Source organism: Triticum urartu, chromosome 1, assembly GCF_003073215.2.
Source record: "Triticum urartu cultivar G1812 chromosome 1, Tu2.1, whole genome shotgun sequence".
NCBI classification, from domain to species: domain Eukaryota; kingdom Viridiplantae; phylum Streptophyta; class Magnoliopsida; order Poales; family Poaceae; genus Triticum; species Triticum urartu.
The window spans coordinates 163,471,341-163,487,636 of NC_053022.1; the positions used below are offsets into that span (position 1 = coordinate 163,471,341).

General features: G+C 45.6%; 1 protein-coding gene across 1 annotated transcript; it reads left to right on the forward strand.

The window, feature by feature from the left end:
* The first annotated feature begins 3,648 nt into the window (after positions 1-3,648).
* On the forward strand, positions 3,649-9,093 carry LOC125552812 (ABC transporter G family member 12-like). Its single transcript, XM_048716501.1, has 8 exons — positions 3,649-4,275; positions 4,409-4,488; positions 6,571-7,035; positions 7,139-7,264; positions 7,375-7,500; positions 7,601-8,158; positions 8,257-8,364; positions 8,461-9,093. The coding sequence occupies exons 1-8, from the start codon at positions 4,038-4,040 to the stop codon at positions 8,827-8,829; spliced, it is 2,070 nt and encodes a 689-aa protein (XP_048572458.1). The 5' UTR covers positions 3,649-4,037; the 3' UTR covers positions 8,830-9,093.
* Positions 9,094-16,296: the final 7,203 nt, after the last annotated feature.

The following is a 16,296-nucleotide window of genomic DNA, read 5'->3' on the forward strand; positions in this document are numbered from 1 at the left end:
AACTCAACAAGCACCTTCAGAGATACCTATAGAGCATCGTTATGATCACCCAGTTACATTGTGATGTTTGATAGCACACAAGGTATTCCTCCGATATCCGGGAGTTGCATAATCTCATAGTCGAATGAATATGTATTTGACATGAGGAAAGCAATATCTATAAACTAAATGATCAATATGCTAAGATAACAGATGGGCCTTGTCCATCACATCATTCTCCTAATGATGTGATCCCGTTATCAAATGACAACACATGTCTATGGTTAGGAAACCTTAACCATCTTTGATTAACAAGCTAGTAAAGTAGAGGCTTACTAGGGACACGGTATTTGTTTATGCATTCACACATGTATTTAAGTTTCTGATCAATACAATTCTAGCATGAATAATAAACCTTTATCATGAATAAGGAAATATGAAATAACAACTTTATTATTTCCTCTAGGGCATATTTCCTTCAGTGATGGATGTAGCTCTAGCCCTAAAGACTAAAACCCCTTGGTTTATATACACACCAGTAGGGTTAGGTTACATGCGATCGGTTACAATAAAGGAAAGATCATGCTAAAACTTGACTTGGAGGGCACACCACGACTCCGAAGATCTCCTATCCAGTTACGGATCTGCGCTCTATCATGCTAAATCTCGACTTGGAGGGCACACCACCAGTCCGGCCCATAAGCAATGGGCCAACGGCCCGGGGACCCCTTAATCCAGGACTCCCTCAGTAGCCCCTGAACTAGCCTGAAATGTCGGGGATTGTCTTCTGGCGTCTTCAAATCGCCGGCTTGCGAGGTGAGTTCTTCACCCTTCCTTGTACCATCCGGAGTTGTGTTCTTTTTCTGTATACTATCCAGAATCCGGATTAACATTAGAGGCTTGCCGCCCAGCGCGGTCATGCTAATTCCGCACTTGTACCTGGCATGTTTCAACAATCCAGAGTCCAAGGACATCATTAGATCACGGTGGGTCCATCGGAGTTTAATGCTTACCTTGGGGCAAGGGCCAACTTTGACTGTCTTGCACCTTTTTAGAAGGCGAACGGCCCAATGCCACCTTTTTTGTAGACCCGTCCTTTCAGCTTTAGAACAAAATGCTTATTTATAGATCCAAAGGTGCGGGGGACTGCTGACCCATCCTCTTCGCAAAACCAGTAATATATACATCAGGAATGTATCTACCCACAAATGGCGGAATATTCAATTTCAGTTTAGGGACTTGCTCATTATCTCGTACCTGAGGGGGTGGTGCAGCCCTACCGTTGTGATTGTAGGCATGTGGACGACTTGGTGTTGCTGGTGGTTGCACGTAATTCTGATTTGGAGCAACCTAATCCTCGTAATCACCCTTGTATTCGTTGTACTCCTCGATAGTAGCAGTAGGAGACGCAGAAGTAGCAGCAGGAGACGCAAAAGCGTCATCAACAGTAGAAGTGGCACTAGAACGTTGGTGTTGGGCAATGGGAACATGCTTTGCTCGTCCTACTTGATCAAGAAAGCGATGTTATTCTTGTTGTTGCAGAGGTGCGAAAGGTGCAACCAGTGGTTGTGGTAGACACGCGAGCACTTCATTGAACTTAGCCTCCAACTTAGTGTTAATTGTCTTCTCAATGCCATCTAGCCTCTCCATCGCTTTTCCAAAACTAATGGTCGTATTTATAGGGAGACGGAGGGGAATTTCGTCCTCCCTTGACAAGGTGGGACTAAATTATGTCCTAAGTCTTTTTTCATATTAATACGGACTCTAAAAACTTCCTATTAAGTGTATTTCGAAATTACATGGGCCTGGCCACCAAAAATAAGGTGGCGCGGCACCTATATTAAGCTATGGACGAAATTTATAAAAGGTCATGTTGTATATTTCGTTCATGTCCTTGTATGTCATCATGGTGGCTCCAAAGTGCTGAAAATTCCACTAAAAACTCTGTTCTTGTTCCCTTTGCATGCACCATCCTTTCCATGCTTGTCATGCTCCAATGTCCACCCTTCTTGTCCATGCTGAGCGCTTCATTTGTAAGAAAAACAAATGTATCCAATTAAGAAAATATTATATTTTCATGAACATTAGAGTCGTTACCAAGAAACGAAAGTACCTGGTAATTTAATTGGCGTGTGTGAGCTCTAGTAATAGTTCCAGTGTATGTATCAGCAAAGGTTGTGGGTGTAACGGTAGTAGTGATGATCTCATAACTCCGTTCTTACCTGGATGCCCTCCTGTTCATGATCTTCTTGAGCTCGTCCAACATGCTCGTGCCACTGGCGTCGACGCTGCCAACCGTTGCATCTAGAAAGAACAAGTTTTAGACATGCTCTGCTTGAGATACTTAGGTGTGGGCAAAAATTCAGACCAAGTTGTTGTAACTTAGCACTGATATCAAGGACGACGTATGCATGCCGGTCTCACCCTTGGAGATGGTCTGTTCGTCGTCGTCGTCAATCCACCAGGGTGATCCTCTCGCGCATGTTGCCGGAGTTGGCGAAGTAGATGGGCGAGTCCATGCACAGTACGAGCATGTCGGACACAGTTCCCACCATCGTGTATTGGTCCATCTGCTGGTAGATGGTCGTGTCCGGCCCGTTGCCCATAACCGCGGTCCTTGGCCGCGCCATGAAGAGCAGCACCCGCAACACCGAGATGGGTACGACCACCACCTGCCCCATCTCGACTCTGCCGAAGATGGCGCCGAGATAGGCTCCAGCGCAGACGTAGAAGTCCACCTTGTCGACGTGCCAAAGGAAATCACGGCACCATGGTAGGCCCCCACGTATGCAACGTGTCAGAGCCGTGGTAGGCCCTGCTGCGACGTTGAACAGCTCTGCTGGAGGGGTAGTCGTCGCCGCCGCTGCTCCCTGCGAGCAGCACCTCCGCCTCCCCCCCCCCCCCCCAAGGTTGCCGTGACCGTTTTCCCCGTGAGCAAGCAGCTCTCGCTGATGACTCATCATCCTCCTTGAGCCCCGCCATCGGGTAGAGGATATGGTTGGGGCCGATAGAAATGAGACTGGAAGGGGATTTGGTTGGTATGAGAGTACAAGAAGGGGATCTGGTTGGTATGAGAGTGCAGACACTTTTTGGTCGAGTTAAAGAAAAAAAGGTTTGGGCGAACCACCCGTCGGAACGAATGAACTTAGGAGATGACGTGTTAACAAAACGAGTGTCAAGATTCATGCAGCGCAAACGGACGGTGATTAAAGCATTCGGACCAAATTCCTTGAAAACGGACGTCCGGGCATGATCTTTTCCATTTTTCTTTTTAAAATTCTATCGTATAAATTCCTAAAAAAGGCCTTTAGATCCGGAGGAGCGGGAGGGGAATTTCTTGTCGTTCGCTGAAACTGTTTTTTTGTTTTTTTGCGATGCGCTCAAACTGTGACTGTACTACACCAAAGAGGCAAAGGCCTTGATTTGATAGAGAGAAAAACTAGAGGGTTTCGTGCAAAGAACAAGCCCTACAGCAGTGCCGCTCCTTGGCTCTTTCACGTCGTTGGCTCTTTCATGGCACCCCTGTCGGATTAATACCCGATTAATAACCCAACCCGCCCCAGCTAATTCCATTGATTAACGAGGACATGACAGAGCCAAGGAGCGGCGGTGTTGTGGTGGCGTGCACCCGTCGATCCCAGGCCGACTTTAATTAGCCACAGTTACTACCACCTGCTTCGCAACCCCCACCGCCATGAATGCGTGATCTGCTAGGCGGCTAGGGCTAGGCCGCTGCTGCTCACAGCCCCATCCATGCCTCTCTCTCTCGTCACCTCCCCAACCGTAAATTGAAAATGAAGTGAAGCGCCGTGGAGAAAACGAGGTCCAACATCGAGAGAACGCGGCAGCATAAATTCCAGCCGAGCAATGCCTCTGTTTCTCACTCTCTCTCTCTCTCCCTCTCTCTCTCAGCATTAATTGTGGGGGGTTGCCTGGGTAGCTAAGCTAAGCTGCCTGCCTTGCTCGGCTGCGCTGGAGGAGAGGAGTCGCGGGCATGTGCTTGCATCCATCTCGGAGTTGAAGAGAGGGAAAACCGACTAGGTGGTAGCGGAGAGGAAATGGGGGAGGGGAACGGGACGGCGTGGGCGGGGGCGCTGTCGCCGGCGGCGCGGTACGCTGAGACGGGAGGGGCGAGCTTGACATGGGAGAACCTGACGGCCGTGCTGCCCGGGTCCGGCGGCCGGCCGACCAAGAAGCTCTTGCAAGGGCTGTACGGCTACGCCGTGCCCGGCAGGATCGTCGCCATCATGGGGCCCTCCGGCTCCGGCAAGTCCACCCTCCTCGACTCCCTCTCTGGTATGCATCCCAATCTACATACTCCTCTGGATCCAGTTCTGGAACGTTTGTTCCAGCGGGTTTACCCTCTCCTTTCGGATTTCTTTTTGTTGTTGTAATAGTAGAAAATTAATAATTTCTGCGTTCGTTGCAGGGAGGCTGGCGAGGAATGTGCTCCAGACCGGCAAGGTGCTGCTCAACGGCAAGAAGAGGCGGCTCGACTTTGGCGCGGTGGTGAGTGTGAAAATTATAGTACAAGCCTAATTATACTCTTAACAGTGAGCTATTTCCTGCAACAAAACTTATCATGCGCTTCATTCCCATTTTCTTGATCAAGACGTCGTGTCAACAAAATGAAGCTTCAGTACCATGCTTACGATTTCTTTAATTTCTTCAAAACGTTTGTCTGACGAATTTGTCAGTCACCATGTTGAGTAGGAGTACTCCCTATGCACAAAGTGACCATAAGCACCTTTATTACCCCAGCTGAAAGGTTGGATAATCAGGGGTCAAGTTAAGTTCAGACTGATTTCAGACTGTATTGGCTAAGAGCAGCATGCATAACAGTAGTTGTAGTTACCGTTAAGCTCATACCGAGACAATCCGATCGCTGACTTTGTTATCTGACGTCTATGTATCCATTGCGGCAGGCATCGATCGATGCGGAGGCTGGGGGCATTCTTTCCTTTCCGTAAAAACTAACACCGGCTAAAAACCCGTCTTCCACGGAATGGCTCTTTTGATCCCCTCTAATTCTGATGGATCATATGGATGGTACCGAATGCAAGCCTTAGTTGGTAGCTAGGCTTTGGAACACATCAAGCCCTTCATGTGCCGGTTCATACTCCATAATTAGTCTTCTGGTGGTTAATTTCCCATCTGAATTCAGTTTTTAGATATGATTCCTTTTGACGACTCTACTTTAATTTCTATGGAACTTGAGGCACTATACTGCTTAGGAAAGTATCTTGGGCAGTTCAGAGTTGACATCTAATAATGATCTAAAATAGATCTTATCTCAACAAGCTATCACATTCTAAGGTAGAAATAATAATAAGCATGCTTTTGAAATGCCACTGAACAGTGCCAAAAATAGCCTAAGTCCATTTCAGCTGAGTGTCTCAAGGTACTTTGTCAGACTGTTGCCACGGAACATGTACTACGAGAATGACACTGCCATTAAAAGCCCAACCGATTCTTGTTTCATGTTAAATAGGAGGATGCATTGTATTACAAAATGCAGTTGTCAATCCCTTTCAGTATGTCATATTACAAACTGCAGTTATCAATCGCTTTCAGTTTGACATGCATGCCACACACTAATGGTATTAGTCAATGAAAATAATTAATGTGGAATAGACACTCTCCTCTTGTGTAAAATTTTGATTTGTGTAAGGCTGCAAATTGTAAATGGAATGCTTCTCTTCCAGGAAAAAGGAAGTGCAAATTTCAGATTCCGGTAAAATCCTTAACCATGCCAAACTTGTAAAATTTATCTAGTCATATGCTCCTGAAAATATAAAAAGTAAGTATGTGTTAAACAACCCAAAACTCATGTGCCCTATGCCGAACTCCCAAGATTTCAGTTCCACTCGGGTATTTAGCTCTCACAAAAAGTTGCCAGGGTTCAGATTCAGCTTCCAAACAACAAAACCATTTGCACATTAAGCTATTATTTAGTTTAGGCTAGTTTTTCATGCCCAAACCTCGGGTCCCACATTACGAGATGATACCTCCTTTTTGCAGCACCCTCTTGCCAGAAAGATGACCTCCTAGTCTTACCAAAATTTTCAATAGTTGTTTTGCGTATATAAGGAACATGGCCGTGTGGTAAATATGACTAGCTGCAGTTTAAGTAGTTGTTGAGTGTTTAAGACCAATCAGTGTCAGAACATAAACCAAATGATTAAAAGAACTAATCAATACTGAAATTCTGATGCTACACGGCAGGTGTGGGTAGTGGGTACTGGATAGTAGCAATTTCAAGAACGATTATGTGTGGCGTATAGTTGTGAAATTAGTTATTCTAGTTTAACTCAGTACAATTTAATTCCTTCCTTTGCGGGGCAGTACATACAATCAATTTCACGACATAAAGCAGGATCCATATGGAAGTAGTACGAATTATCACTGGATGGGGATAAGATTACACAATATATTAACATAAAAGGAGGATCCAGCTGAATCCGAAATACCCTTGAATGTTGTACTGAAAATACGAGCTACCAAATTTGTCTTAATAACTCCGATACCAGGAACCAAGATATAGTGAGCTCTCAAGTGTTTGACGTCGGTGGTGTGTACCTCGGTCTACAGGCGTACGTGACACAGGAGAACGTTCTGCTGGGCACGCTGACCGTCCGGGAGACGGTCACCTACTCGGCGCAGCTGCGGCTGCCGTCGAGCATGTCAAAGGCTGAGGTGCGCCGGGTGGTCGACGACACGCTGGACGAGATGGGCCTCCGGGAGTGCGCTGAGCGGCCCATCGGCACGTGGCACCTCCGGGGCATCAGCGGCGGCGAGAAGAAGCGGCTGTGTATCGCGCTGGAGATCCTCACCCGGCCGCGCCTCCTCTTCCTCGACGAGCCCACCAGCGGCCTTGACAGCGCCTCCGCCTTCTCCGTCATCGAGACGCTCCGCACACTCGCCATCGATGGTGGACGCACCATTGTCTCGTCGGTGCACCAGCCCAGCAGCGAGGTGTTCGCACTCTTCGACGATCTCTGCCTCCTCTCCAGCGGCGAGAGCGTCTACTTCGGGGACGCCAAGCTTGCACCACAGGTACTACTACTACAGTACTACATGTAAGGTCACACGAAGCGCTTGCATGTGTTTTGTACGAGAACTTGCGCTCAAAAACACGGTTGCTTTTGTTTTTTGTCAGTTCTTTGCAGAAACCGGATTCCCCTGCCCAAGCCGGAGGAACCCATCCGACCACTTCCTCCGGTGCGTTAATTCGGACTTCGACGATGTCGCCACGGCCCTGAAAGGATCCATGAAGCTCCGAGCAGTATGAGCAAATTTAGGACTGGTTTTCCTTTTTAATGCAGTATGAGCAGCATGGTGACGTTTGGTACATGTTTTCTGATCGGGGTAAATGCATTTTTGTTTGATTTGAAGGAGGCAGATCTTGATCCCCTGTTGAAGTACTCGACTACGGAGATCAGAGAGCGGCTCGTGGATAAGTACCGGATCTCAGACTACGCCATGATGGTTAGGAACACGATACACGAGATAAGCAAAATAGTAAGCCACTCCCAAATTCCAAGCATCTTTCTGAAATTTCCTTCGATCTGAGTTTTTTTTTCTTCTTCTAAATTTTGATGTTGTTGCATTGGATTTGCAGGAGGGTGTGATGGAGGAGGCAGTGAAGGGCAGCCAAGCGACCTGGTGCAAGCAGCTGCGCACGCTGACCAAGCGCTCCTACATCAACATGTACCGTGACTTCGGCTACTACAGGCTGCGCATCATCATCTACGTCCTGATGGCCATCTGCCTCGGCACCATCTACTACGACGTCGGCAACGGCTACACCGCGATCCAGGCGCGCGCCTCGTGCGGCGGCTTCGTCTCCGGCTTCATGACGTTCATGTCCATCGGCGGCTTCCCCTCCTTCATCGAGGAGATGAAGGTCTTCTCCCTCGAGCGGCAGAACGGCCACTACGGCGTCGCCGCCTACATCATCTCCAACTTCCTCTCGTCCATGCCCTTCCTGTTGACCATGTCCTGGGCCAGCGCCTCCATCACATACTGGATGGTCAAGTTCCGGCCAGGATTCAGCTACTTCGCCTTCTTCGCCCTCAACCTCTATGGTGGCGTCTCCGTCATCGAGAGCCTCATGATGATCATCTCCGCCCTTGTGCCCAACTTCCTCATGGGGCTCATCCTTGGCGCCGGCGTCATTGTAATTCTGCAACCAATATTTTCTTCTTCTATATATGTATTTCATCACTTGGCACGTGCATTCTGGTGTCTGACAGGATCGATGCTTGCATTTTGCAGGGGATCATGATGCTGACGTCTGGATTCTTCCGGCTCCTTCCGGAACTTCCCAAGATTTTCTGGAAATACCCAGTGTCCTACATTGTCTACGGCTCTTGGGGTTTGAAGGTACAGCTTTTGATCGGTCAGCTGCAATGGATTATGCAAGTAAAATCGTACTAGCTAGCTTGCATCTGAAACTGAAATCACTGCCTTGGCATGCAGGGTGCATACAAGAACGACCTGCTCGGGCTGGAGTTCGAGCCGATGACGCCGGGAGGCGAGAAGTTGACCGGCGAGTTCATCATCACCAACATGATGGGGCTGAGCATCAGCTACTCCAAGTGGCTAGACCTAGCCATGATCTTCATCCTCCTCCTCGCCTACCGCATCACCTTCTTCTTCGTCCTCAAGGTCAAGGAGGCCGCCGCGCCCTACCTCCGCGTCGCCTACACGCGGTTCACCGTGAAGCGCCTTGAGCGGCGGGCGTCCTTCAGGGAGTCGCTGGCCATGACGTCCTTGTCCAAGCGGCACAACGCGCCGCACCCCATGGCCATGCAGGAGGGGCTCAACTCCCCCATGCAGCAGTACTGACTGGCCAATGTCAATGAGTACCAGGAGGAGCTGCCCCGGCAGTTGAGTTGATCATTACTATAGCAAGATGATAGCCGTCCGTGACATGCGTCTGTCACGATTACTTGTGTATGCGTTTCCACTTGTCAGTTTTGCTTGCAGGCTTGCGGCTTCGCTGGAAGCTTCAAGGTTCATAAACATACGGATAGTGCATTCTTTAAAAGTTTGGTTTTACTGTAAGAAGTCGCCGCAACCAATACAGATACGAGATAATATTATGCCTCATTGTTTTGCTCGTTTGTTTTAGACTACCTACAATGGAAGTAACATGATAGTAATGTCACACATGTCTATAAAATAGATGATCTGGCAAGCAAAGACAAAAAAAAGTGGTAACATATGAGTAGCATCACACATATAAAAAGTGGTAACATATTAGTAACATCACACATATAAGGTAAGATGAGTCTATAGCCTAATAAATAAAATGTTGCATGTTATCACATATACTCCCTTCGTTCGATGAAGAGTGTACATCTAGATATTTTAGGACAAATTGTAGAGTCAAGTAAAAAATGCATTGAGAAGGTGCAAGTCACCATCTCTTTTCTCTTTAATTATTCAACCAGTGAGTTAAGTGCATGTAAAAATTAAGATCATGTGTAGATTATTATTGGTCTTGATTACTGTGTGATGAGAGACAAGAATTTTTTTCTACTTTAAAATGCATTGGAAAAAAAAATAGTACACATTTTTATGGACAAATTTAAAGCTAAATGTACACTTCTCATCGGACGGAGGGAGTAGGTTACTCCTCACTGTAGAGGTAGTAACATACTCCCTTCATCCACGAATAAGTGTACATCTAGTTTTTGTCCTAAGTCAAAGTTTTAAAATTTGACCAACTTTATAAGGAAAAATAGCAACATTTATGATACTAAATTAGTATCGCTAGATTCGTTTTGAAATGTACTTCCATAATATATCAATTTGATATCATATATACTACTATTTTTTTCTATAATATTGATCAAAACTTTAAAACTTTAACTTAGGACAAAAATTAAATGTACACTTATTCATGAATGGAGAAAGTAGACTAGTAAATATGGAAGCGAACTAAAAGCACTCGGCAACGCAGCCATCTGAAATCGCCCCCGCTCCCCTACTCTCTCGGGATCAGTGCCACTTTTCTTAAATGTTTTGTTAATGTGGGAATACAAGACCTGGCGTAGAATGAAACAGTTCATACCGGTGTTGGGCCATTTAATATATGTGTACCGCCCAACGGTGTAGTAAAGACCAGGGGCAGGCCTAATTAACTCTCTCCCGTCTGCTTCCTTACCACGAGCTGCACGGACTCCATTGCCAGATCCGAAAGAAGCAGGAACCTTGCGAAGCCCGCATTGTTCTTCTTCCCAACATCCCAAATCAAGTGAAGAGGAAAAGTAAGCGGGGAAGTTCGTACATGCTTCCTGGTAAGCCCCAAGCTGAAGCTATTCCTGTATAGTGAACAGAGATAGTTCCTCCACTAGATAGCTCCAAGTTGAGCGGAGTGGAGCAAGTTCATGGCTATATATCAAGCAGGGACTGGGGCGGGGGGACGCCGACCATGTGCAAACCTAGGCCAATGACGCCGGCCATGGACCTAGCACGGCGTACATGACACTGTTGTTGTTGGTGAAGCGAAGCACATCCATGGCCAGCTTGACGACGACGGGGTTGACCAGGACGCGAACGACGGTCATGCTGAGTTTGACAACGAGACGACGAGGATGCGAGTGACGTACATGCGGCTCGAGGAAGCGGCCAGCTCATGTCGTGCTAGGAAGCGATGCAATGTCGCCGCTTCGCTGGCTGTGGTCACGCGGAACATGCAGTCGCCGCCCAAGGCAGGCGCGGTGTGCAAACACGATGCACATAACGCGGCAAGAATAGACGGTGGCTACCTCGTCATGGATGGCATAGTCTTTCTCCTTGTTTTCTTCTCACACATTGTGGCTGGCCGCTAGAACGTCCAGGGCAAACATGGTGTCGCCGACAGTGGCTACGAAGAACGCGGCAAGCTCGGACGACAGCCAGGGTGGACATGGTCTTCCTAATTCCTCCGGATTTGTAACATGTCGCAAGCATAAGTGGGGAAGAAGGTGTAGCCATGTACGAACCGTAGAAGAGGATTTAGGCGAAGGATTGATTTGGAAGAATGGGTCTCCTGAGGAAGAAGGTCACTGGTGGGGAGGAGAGAGGAGTGGGAGGGGAGCATGGACGCATTGATTGCATTAAATTGTTGCATCCTGGTAGTGCCTGACAATGTCAGTAAATTGAATATCAGCCCAGATACAAGAAAGCATATGAGAGATACATGTCGCATAAACTTGTAATACTGACTGGCTAATATAGTAGAGGTGGATCCCAAGGCTAATGAGTGGGTTAGATTTCGGTGGGGTGAGTCGCCGAGTGCTTCTACGCATTTTCGAGTAACATATGCATGTTACTAGTCTATGTTATTATCCATTGTGGCTAGCCTTACGATCAGTTACTTCATGCACGTATCCAAGGGAAAAGGAACATCTCAACCGGAAATTCCGTTGGCGCACCTGGGAGCACGTGCTCCTGCAAGCAAAAAAAATTAAAAAAAATATTTCAAAGTGTGGAAAAATTGCAAACAAAAATTTGGTGCATACATCTCGACATTATATATGTGCACGTTAAGTTTCGTAGAAAACTGACATTTCTTGTGAGTTGTGTAAAAAGACAAAAGGATGTCTTGTGAAAAGCATTTTTTAACACCGGATTTTGTCTTTTTCACACACGAAATATAACTTGTCATTTTTTCGTAAAATGACTTTGTGAGCATGTACAATATCGAGATATACATGCCAAGTTTTGTTTGAATTTTTTTGACATTTCAAAATACTCCCTCCGGTCTTTTTTAGTCTGCATATAAGTTTTGTCTGAAGTCAAAGTATCTCTATTTTGACCAAACTTATAGAAAAAGGTATCAACACTCATAATGCCAAACTTTATATAGTTTGAAATGTTGTTTCATGGAATATATATTTGGTATTATATATGTTGATATATTTTAATATATATTTGGTCAAACTTTATATAGTTTGACTTAATACAAATCTAATACGTGGACTAAAAAGGACCGAAGGAAGTATGTTTAAAACACATTTTAAAAACCAGGAGCGTACGCTCCCATGCCACTCTCCATCACAGCCGGCTATTCATGCGTAAATACTGGTGCAGCACTCACTACACATAATATCAAATTTTAACTACTCCTTCCTTCCAAATTAATTGAAGTTATAGAGTTTATCGTAAGTAAAAAAAATTGACCAAACATATAGAAAAATATACCAATATAAATGTTCACACGTGCACATGTTTTTCTATGCCCCATGTAGAGCACAATGTGCAAAACACATCGTCAGAGTGGCCTCGCCACGAGCGCAATACACAAGACATGCTGAGAAGTCATTTGTGGACCCAAAACCCATGTCCGAAAGGGATCCATTACAAAGTACGGCCGCTATGGCTCTTGAAGTGCATCTAATTCTCAAGGTGGATTTTGGTAATTCATGTCAACATATTTTATAGAACTAATGTCTCCTTCAAAGTATATTTCAAAAAAAGTATTTTAGGTATACAATATAGAAATGGAAGATGACCCATAAAAATGCTTAAAAAGAAGTGTGTTGAACAAGTCAAAGGATTCTACATATTTATTTGTGATCCAAGATCACATTGAGTCCATAGGCATTCCTATAATATCAAAAGGGGATGAGAATATGGTAATAAGCCATTTGCTCCATGTTCTTAAAGATCAACCTCCAAAAAGCTCCTCAAAATCCATCAAAGATTCGACAATATCTTCCTAGTTTCATTCAACTCGGTGTCGCCGAAGCACTCCACTCGAGGCCATCAAATCATCTAGATATAAGTGGTGTACACATCTTATTCAATTGAAGACACCAACCATTCCATTCAAAACCACTGAAGCACTAGGTAAACCTTCCATTACCATATCGGAAATTACGAGCAAAACTAGTCAGAACTTCCAAAGCGCTAACAAAGAATGTGCCACTCCTGAAGTGTTTACTCGGAGCCACCGATTGTTTTCATTCAGACCTATGGATGCATATGAAAGTTGCTACTTTTATTCACTTCGGAGCCACTGAGAAATTCCAATTGGAGCCACACTTTTATTCAGAATTTTTGGAGTAACAGAAATATGGTTGTTGTTCAGATCATTACAGGCTGTTCTGTTTTTGACAAATTCTGTTTTCAATGCATAGTTTGCTTGTTTTTTAGTTTCTATGGCTTATATTGCTCAATATAAATTGTAGAAATAATATGGTACAGTAGGCATTGTGTGAGAACAATTATGAATCTTATCTTGATAGTACCAAAGTGAATGATTTACTTTTTAGCATACTAACCCATCTCACGAAGTTCCGTTAAGTTTTGTGTGATTGAAGTTTTCAAGTTTGGGGATGCCCAAGGCACCCGAAGGTAATATTCAAGGAAGACTCAAGCGCCTAAGCTTGGGGATGCCCTGGAAGGCATCCCCTCTTTCGTCTTCAAAACCATCGGTTTACCTTACTCGGAGATATATTTGTATTCTGCATCCCCTCTTTCATCTTCAAAACCATTGGTATACCTTACTCAGAGCTATATTTTTATCCGTCACATGATATGTGTTTTTCTTGGAGCGTATTTTCATTTTACTTCCTGTTTGAATAAAGTCATTGGATCTGAAATCTTGAATGAGAGAGAGTCCTTCCATGACTATTTGACTACTCATTAATCTTCATTTATATCTTTCTGGAGTAGTTTTGTCATTTACTCTCGTGCTTCGCTTATATCCTATAAGTAAATGGTTGAATAAATTGAATATCGTAAATCTGAAATTATATATGCTTCATATGCTTATCCCATGGGTAGTAATGAATTCACATATAAGAAGTATAGGTGGTAAAATTTATTGAAAGTTAGCAAACACAACATTGGTCACTTGAACAATTCATGAAAGAATATTGAAGGAAGAGAGATTTCACATATAAATATACTATCTTGGACATCTTCTATTGGTCACTTGAGAAAATTAGTTGAAGTTGGACAAGGAAGACAACTAATGAGTTATGTTTGGGTATATTTGTATAGAAGTTATATTGTTATGGATCCTCCAACATGTGGTGCTTGCTTAGGATCTTTTGCTAGCCAAAATTTTGTACTAAGTAGAGATACTACTTGTGCATCCAAAAACTCTTAAACCCCATTTCATGCCATGAGTGTCCACCATATCTATCTATGGATTGAATAAGATCCTTCAAGTAAGTTGTCATCGGTGCAAAAAGCAATAAAAATTGCTCCTAAATATGTATGATCTTTTATTGTAAGGGAAAAAAAGCATTGTACGAACTTGTGATGGTAAAGAAATAAAAGCGACATACTGCATAATAAATGTTGCTATCACAAAGGGCAATATAATGTGACGTTCCTTTGCATTAAGCGTTTGCACATCCAAAATTAAAAAGCGCATGACAACCTCTACTTCCCTCTGTGATGGGCCTATCTTTTACTTTCATGTATTTACTTTTATGCAAGAGTCAATAGTATTCCTTGTTATTTCAACCTCAATTATTCTTTACTCGGCAAGCATTACGTGGTGGGGAAAGATCTAAGTACATATGTCCATTCAAATATATTTTATCATGAATTATTATTGTTTACTGAGGGAGTCCTAGATTAGGGGGTCTCCGGACAACCGGACTATCTCCATTGGCCGGACTGTTAGACTATGAAGATACTAGATTGAAGACTTCATCTCATGTCCGAATGGGACTCTACTTGGCGTGGAAGGCAAGCTAGGCAATACGGATATCGATATCTCCTCCTTTATAACCGACCTTGTGTAACCCTAACCCTCTCCGGTGTCTATATAAACCGAAGGGTTTTAGTCCGTAGGACAACAACCATAACATACAATCATACCATAGGCTAGCTTCTAGGGTTTAGCCTCTCTGATCTCGTGGTAGATCTACTCTTGTACTACCCATATCATCAATATTAATCAAGCAGGACGTAGGGTTTTACCTCCATCAAGAGGGCCCGAACCTGGGTAAAACATTGTGTCCCCTGCCTCCTGTTACCATCCGGCCTAGATGCACAGTTCGGGACCCCCTACCCGAGATCCGCCGGTTTTGACACCGACATTGGTGCTTTCATTGAGAGTTCCTCTATGTCGTCGCCGTTAGGCTTGATGGCTCCTACTATCATTGATAGTGATGCGGTCCAGGGTGAGACTTTTCTCCCCGGACAGATCTTCGTATCCGGCGGCTTTGCACTGCGGGCTAATTCGCTTGGCTAACTAGAGCAGATTGAAAGCTACGCCCCTGGCCATCAGGTCAGATTTGGAAGTTTGAATTACACGGCCGACATCCGCGGAGACTTGATCTTCGACGGATTTGAGCCACAGCCGGACGCGCCGCACTGTCACGATGGGTATGACCTAGCTCTGCCGCCGAACAGTACCCCAGAGGCCGCACCCGCATCAGCTTTGACCCTTAGCCCGGAGCCCACTACGCCAATCGAGGACGGGTGGTTAGACACCGCCTCAGGGGCTGCAGTCTCAACGGCGATCGAGCCGAACACTAGCCTAACCCTCTGCGCAGCCCGTGACTCTAAGGTTCCAGACTCTTTTCTGGACTCCGAACCATCCGCGCCCCTGCCAATCGAATCCGATTGGGCGCCGATCATGGAATTCACCGCCGCGGATATCTTTCAGCACTCACCCTTCTGCGACATTCTGAATTCACTAAGGTCTTTCTCTTTGTCAGGAGAGCCCTGGCCGGACTATGGCCAACAGGATTGGGATGCGGACGACGAAGAAATTCGACGCCCACCCACCACCCACTTCGTAGCCACTGTCGATGATTTAACCGACATGCTCGACTTCGACTCCGAAGACATCGACGGTATGGACGACGATGTAGGAGACGAACATGAACCAGCGCCTATAGGGCACTGGAAAGCCACCTCGTCATATGACATATACATGGTGGATACACCCAATGAAGGCAATGGCGACGAGATAGCGGAGGATGACCCCCTCCAAGAAGCAACCCAAGCGCCGACGTCAGCGGCGCCGCTCTAAGCCCCGCCAAAGCAAAAGTGGTGATACCGGCACAGGAGATAATAACACTGCGGATAGTGCCGAAGACAACAACAATCCCCTCCAGCAAGATTTAGAGCAGGAGGATGAAGGAGCCAGCTCTCCTGAGAGAGCGGCAGACGGAGAGGAGGAGGATGACAATTACATCCCCCTCCGAAGACGAGGCAAGCCTCGGCGACGATGAATTCGCCATACCAGAGGATCCCGTCGAACAAGAGCGCTTCAAGCGCCGGCTTATGGCCATGGCAAATAGCCTGAAGAAAAAGCAGCAGAAGCTTCAAGCTGATCAAGATCTGCTAGCTGAC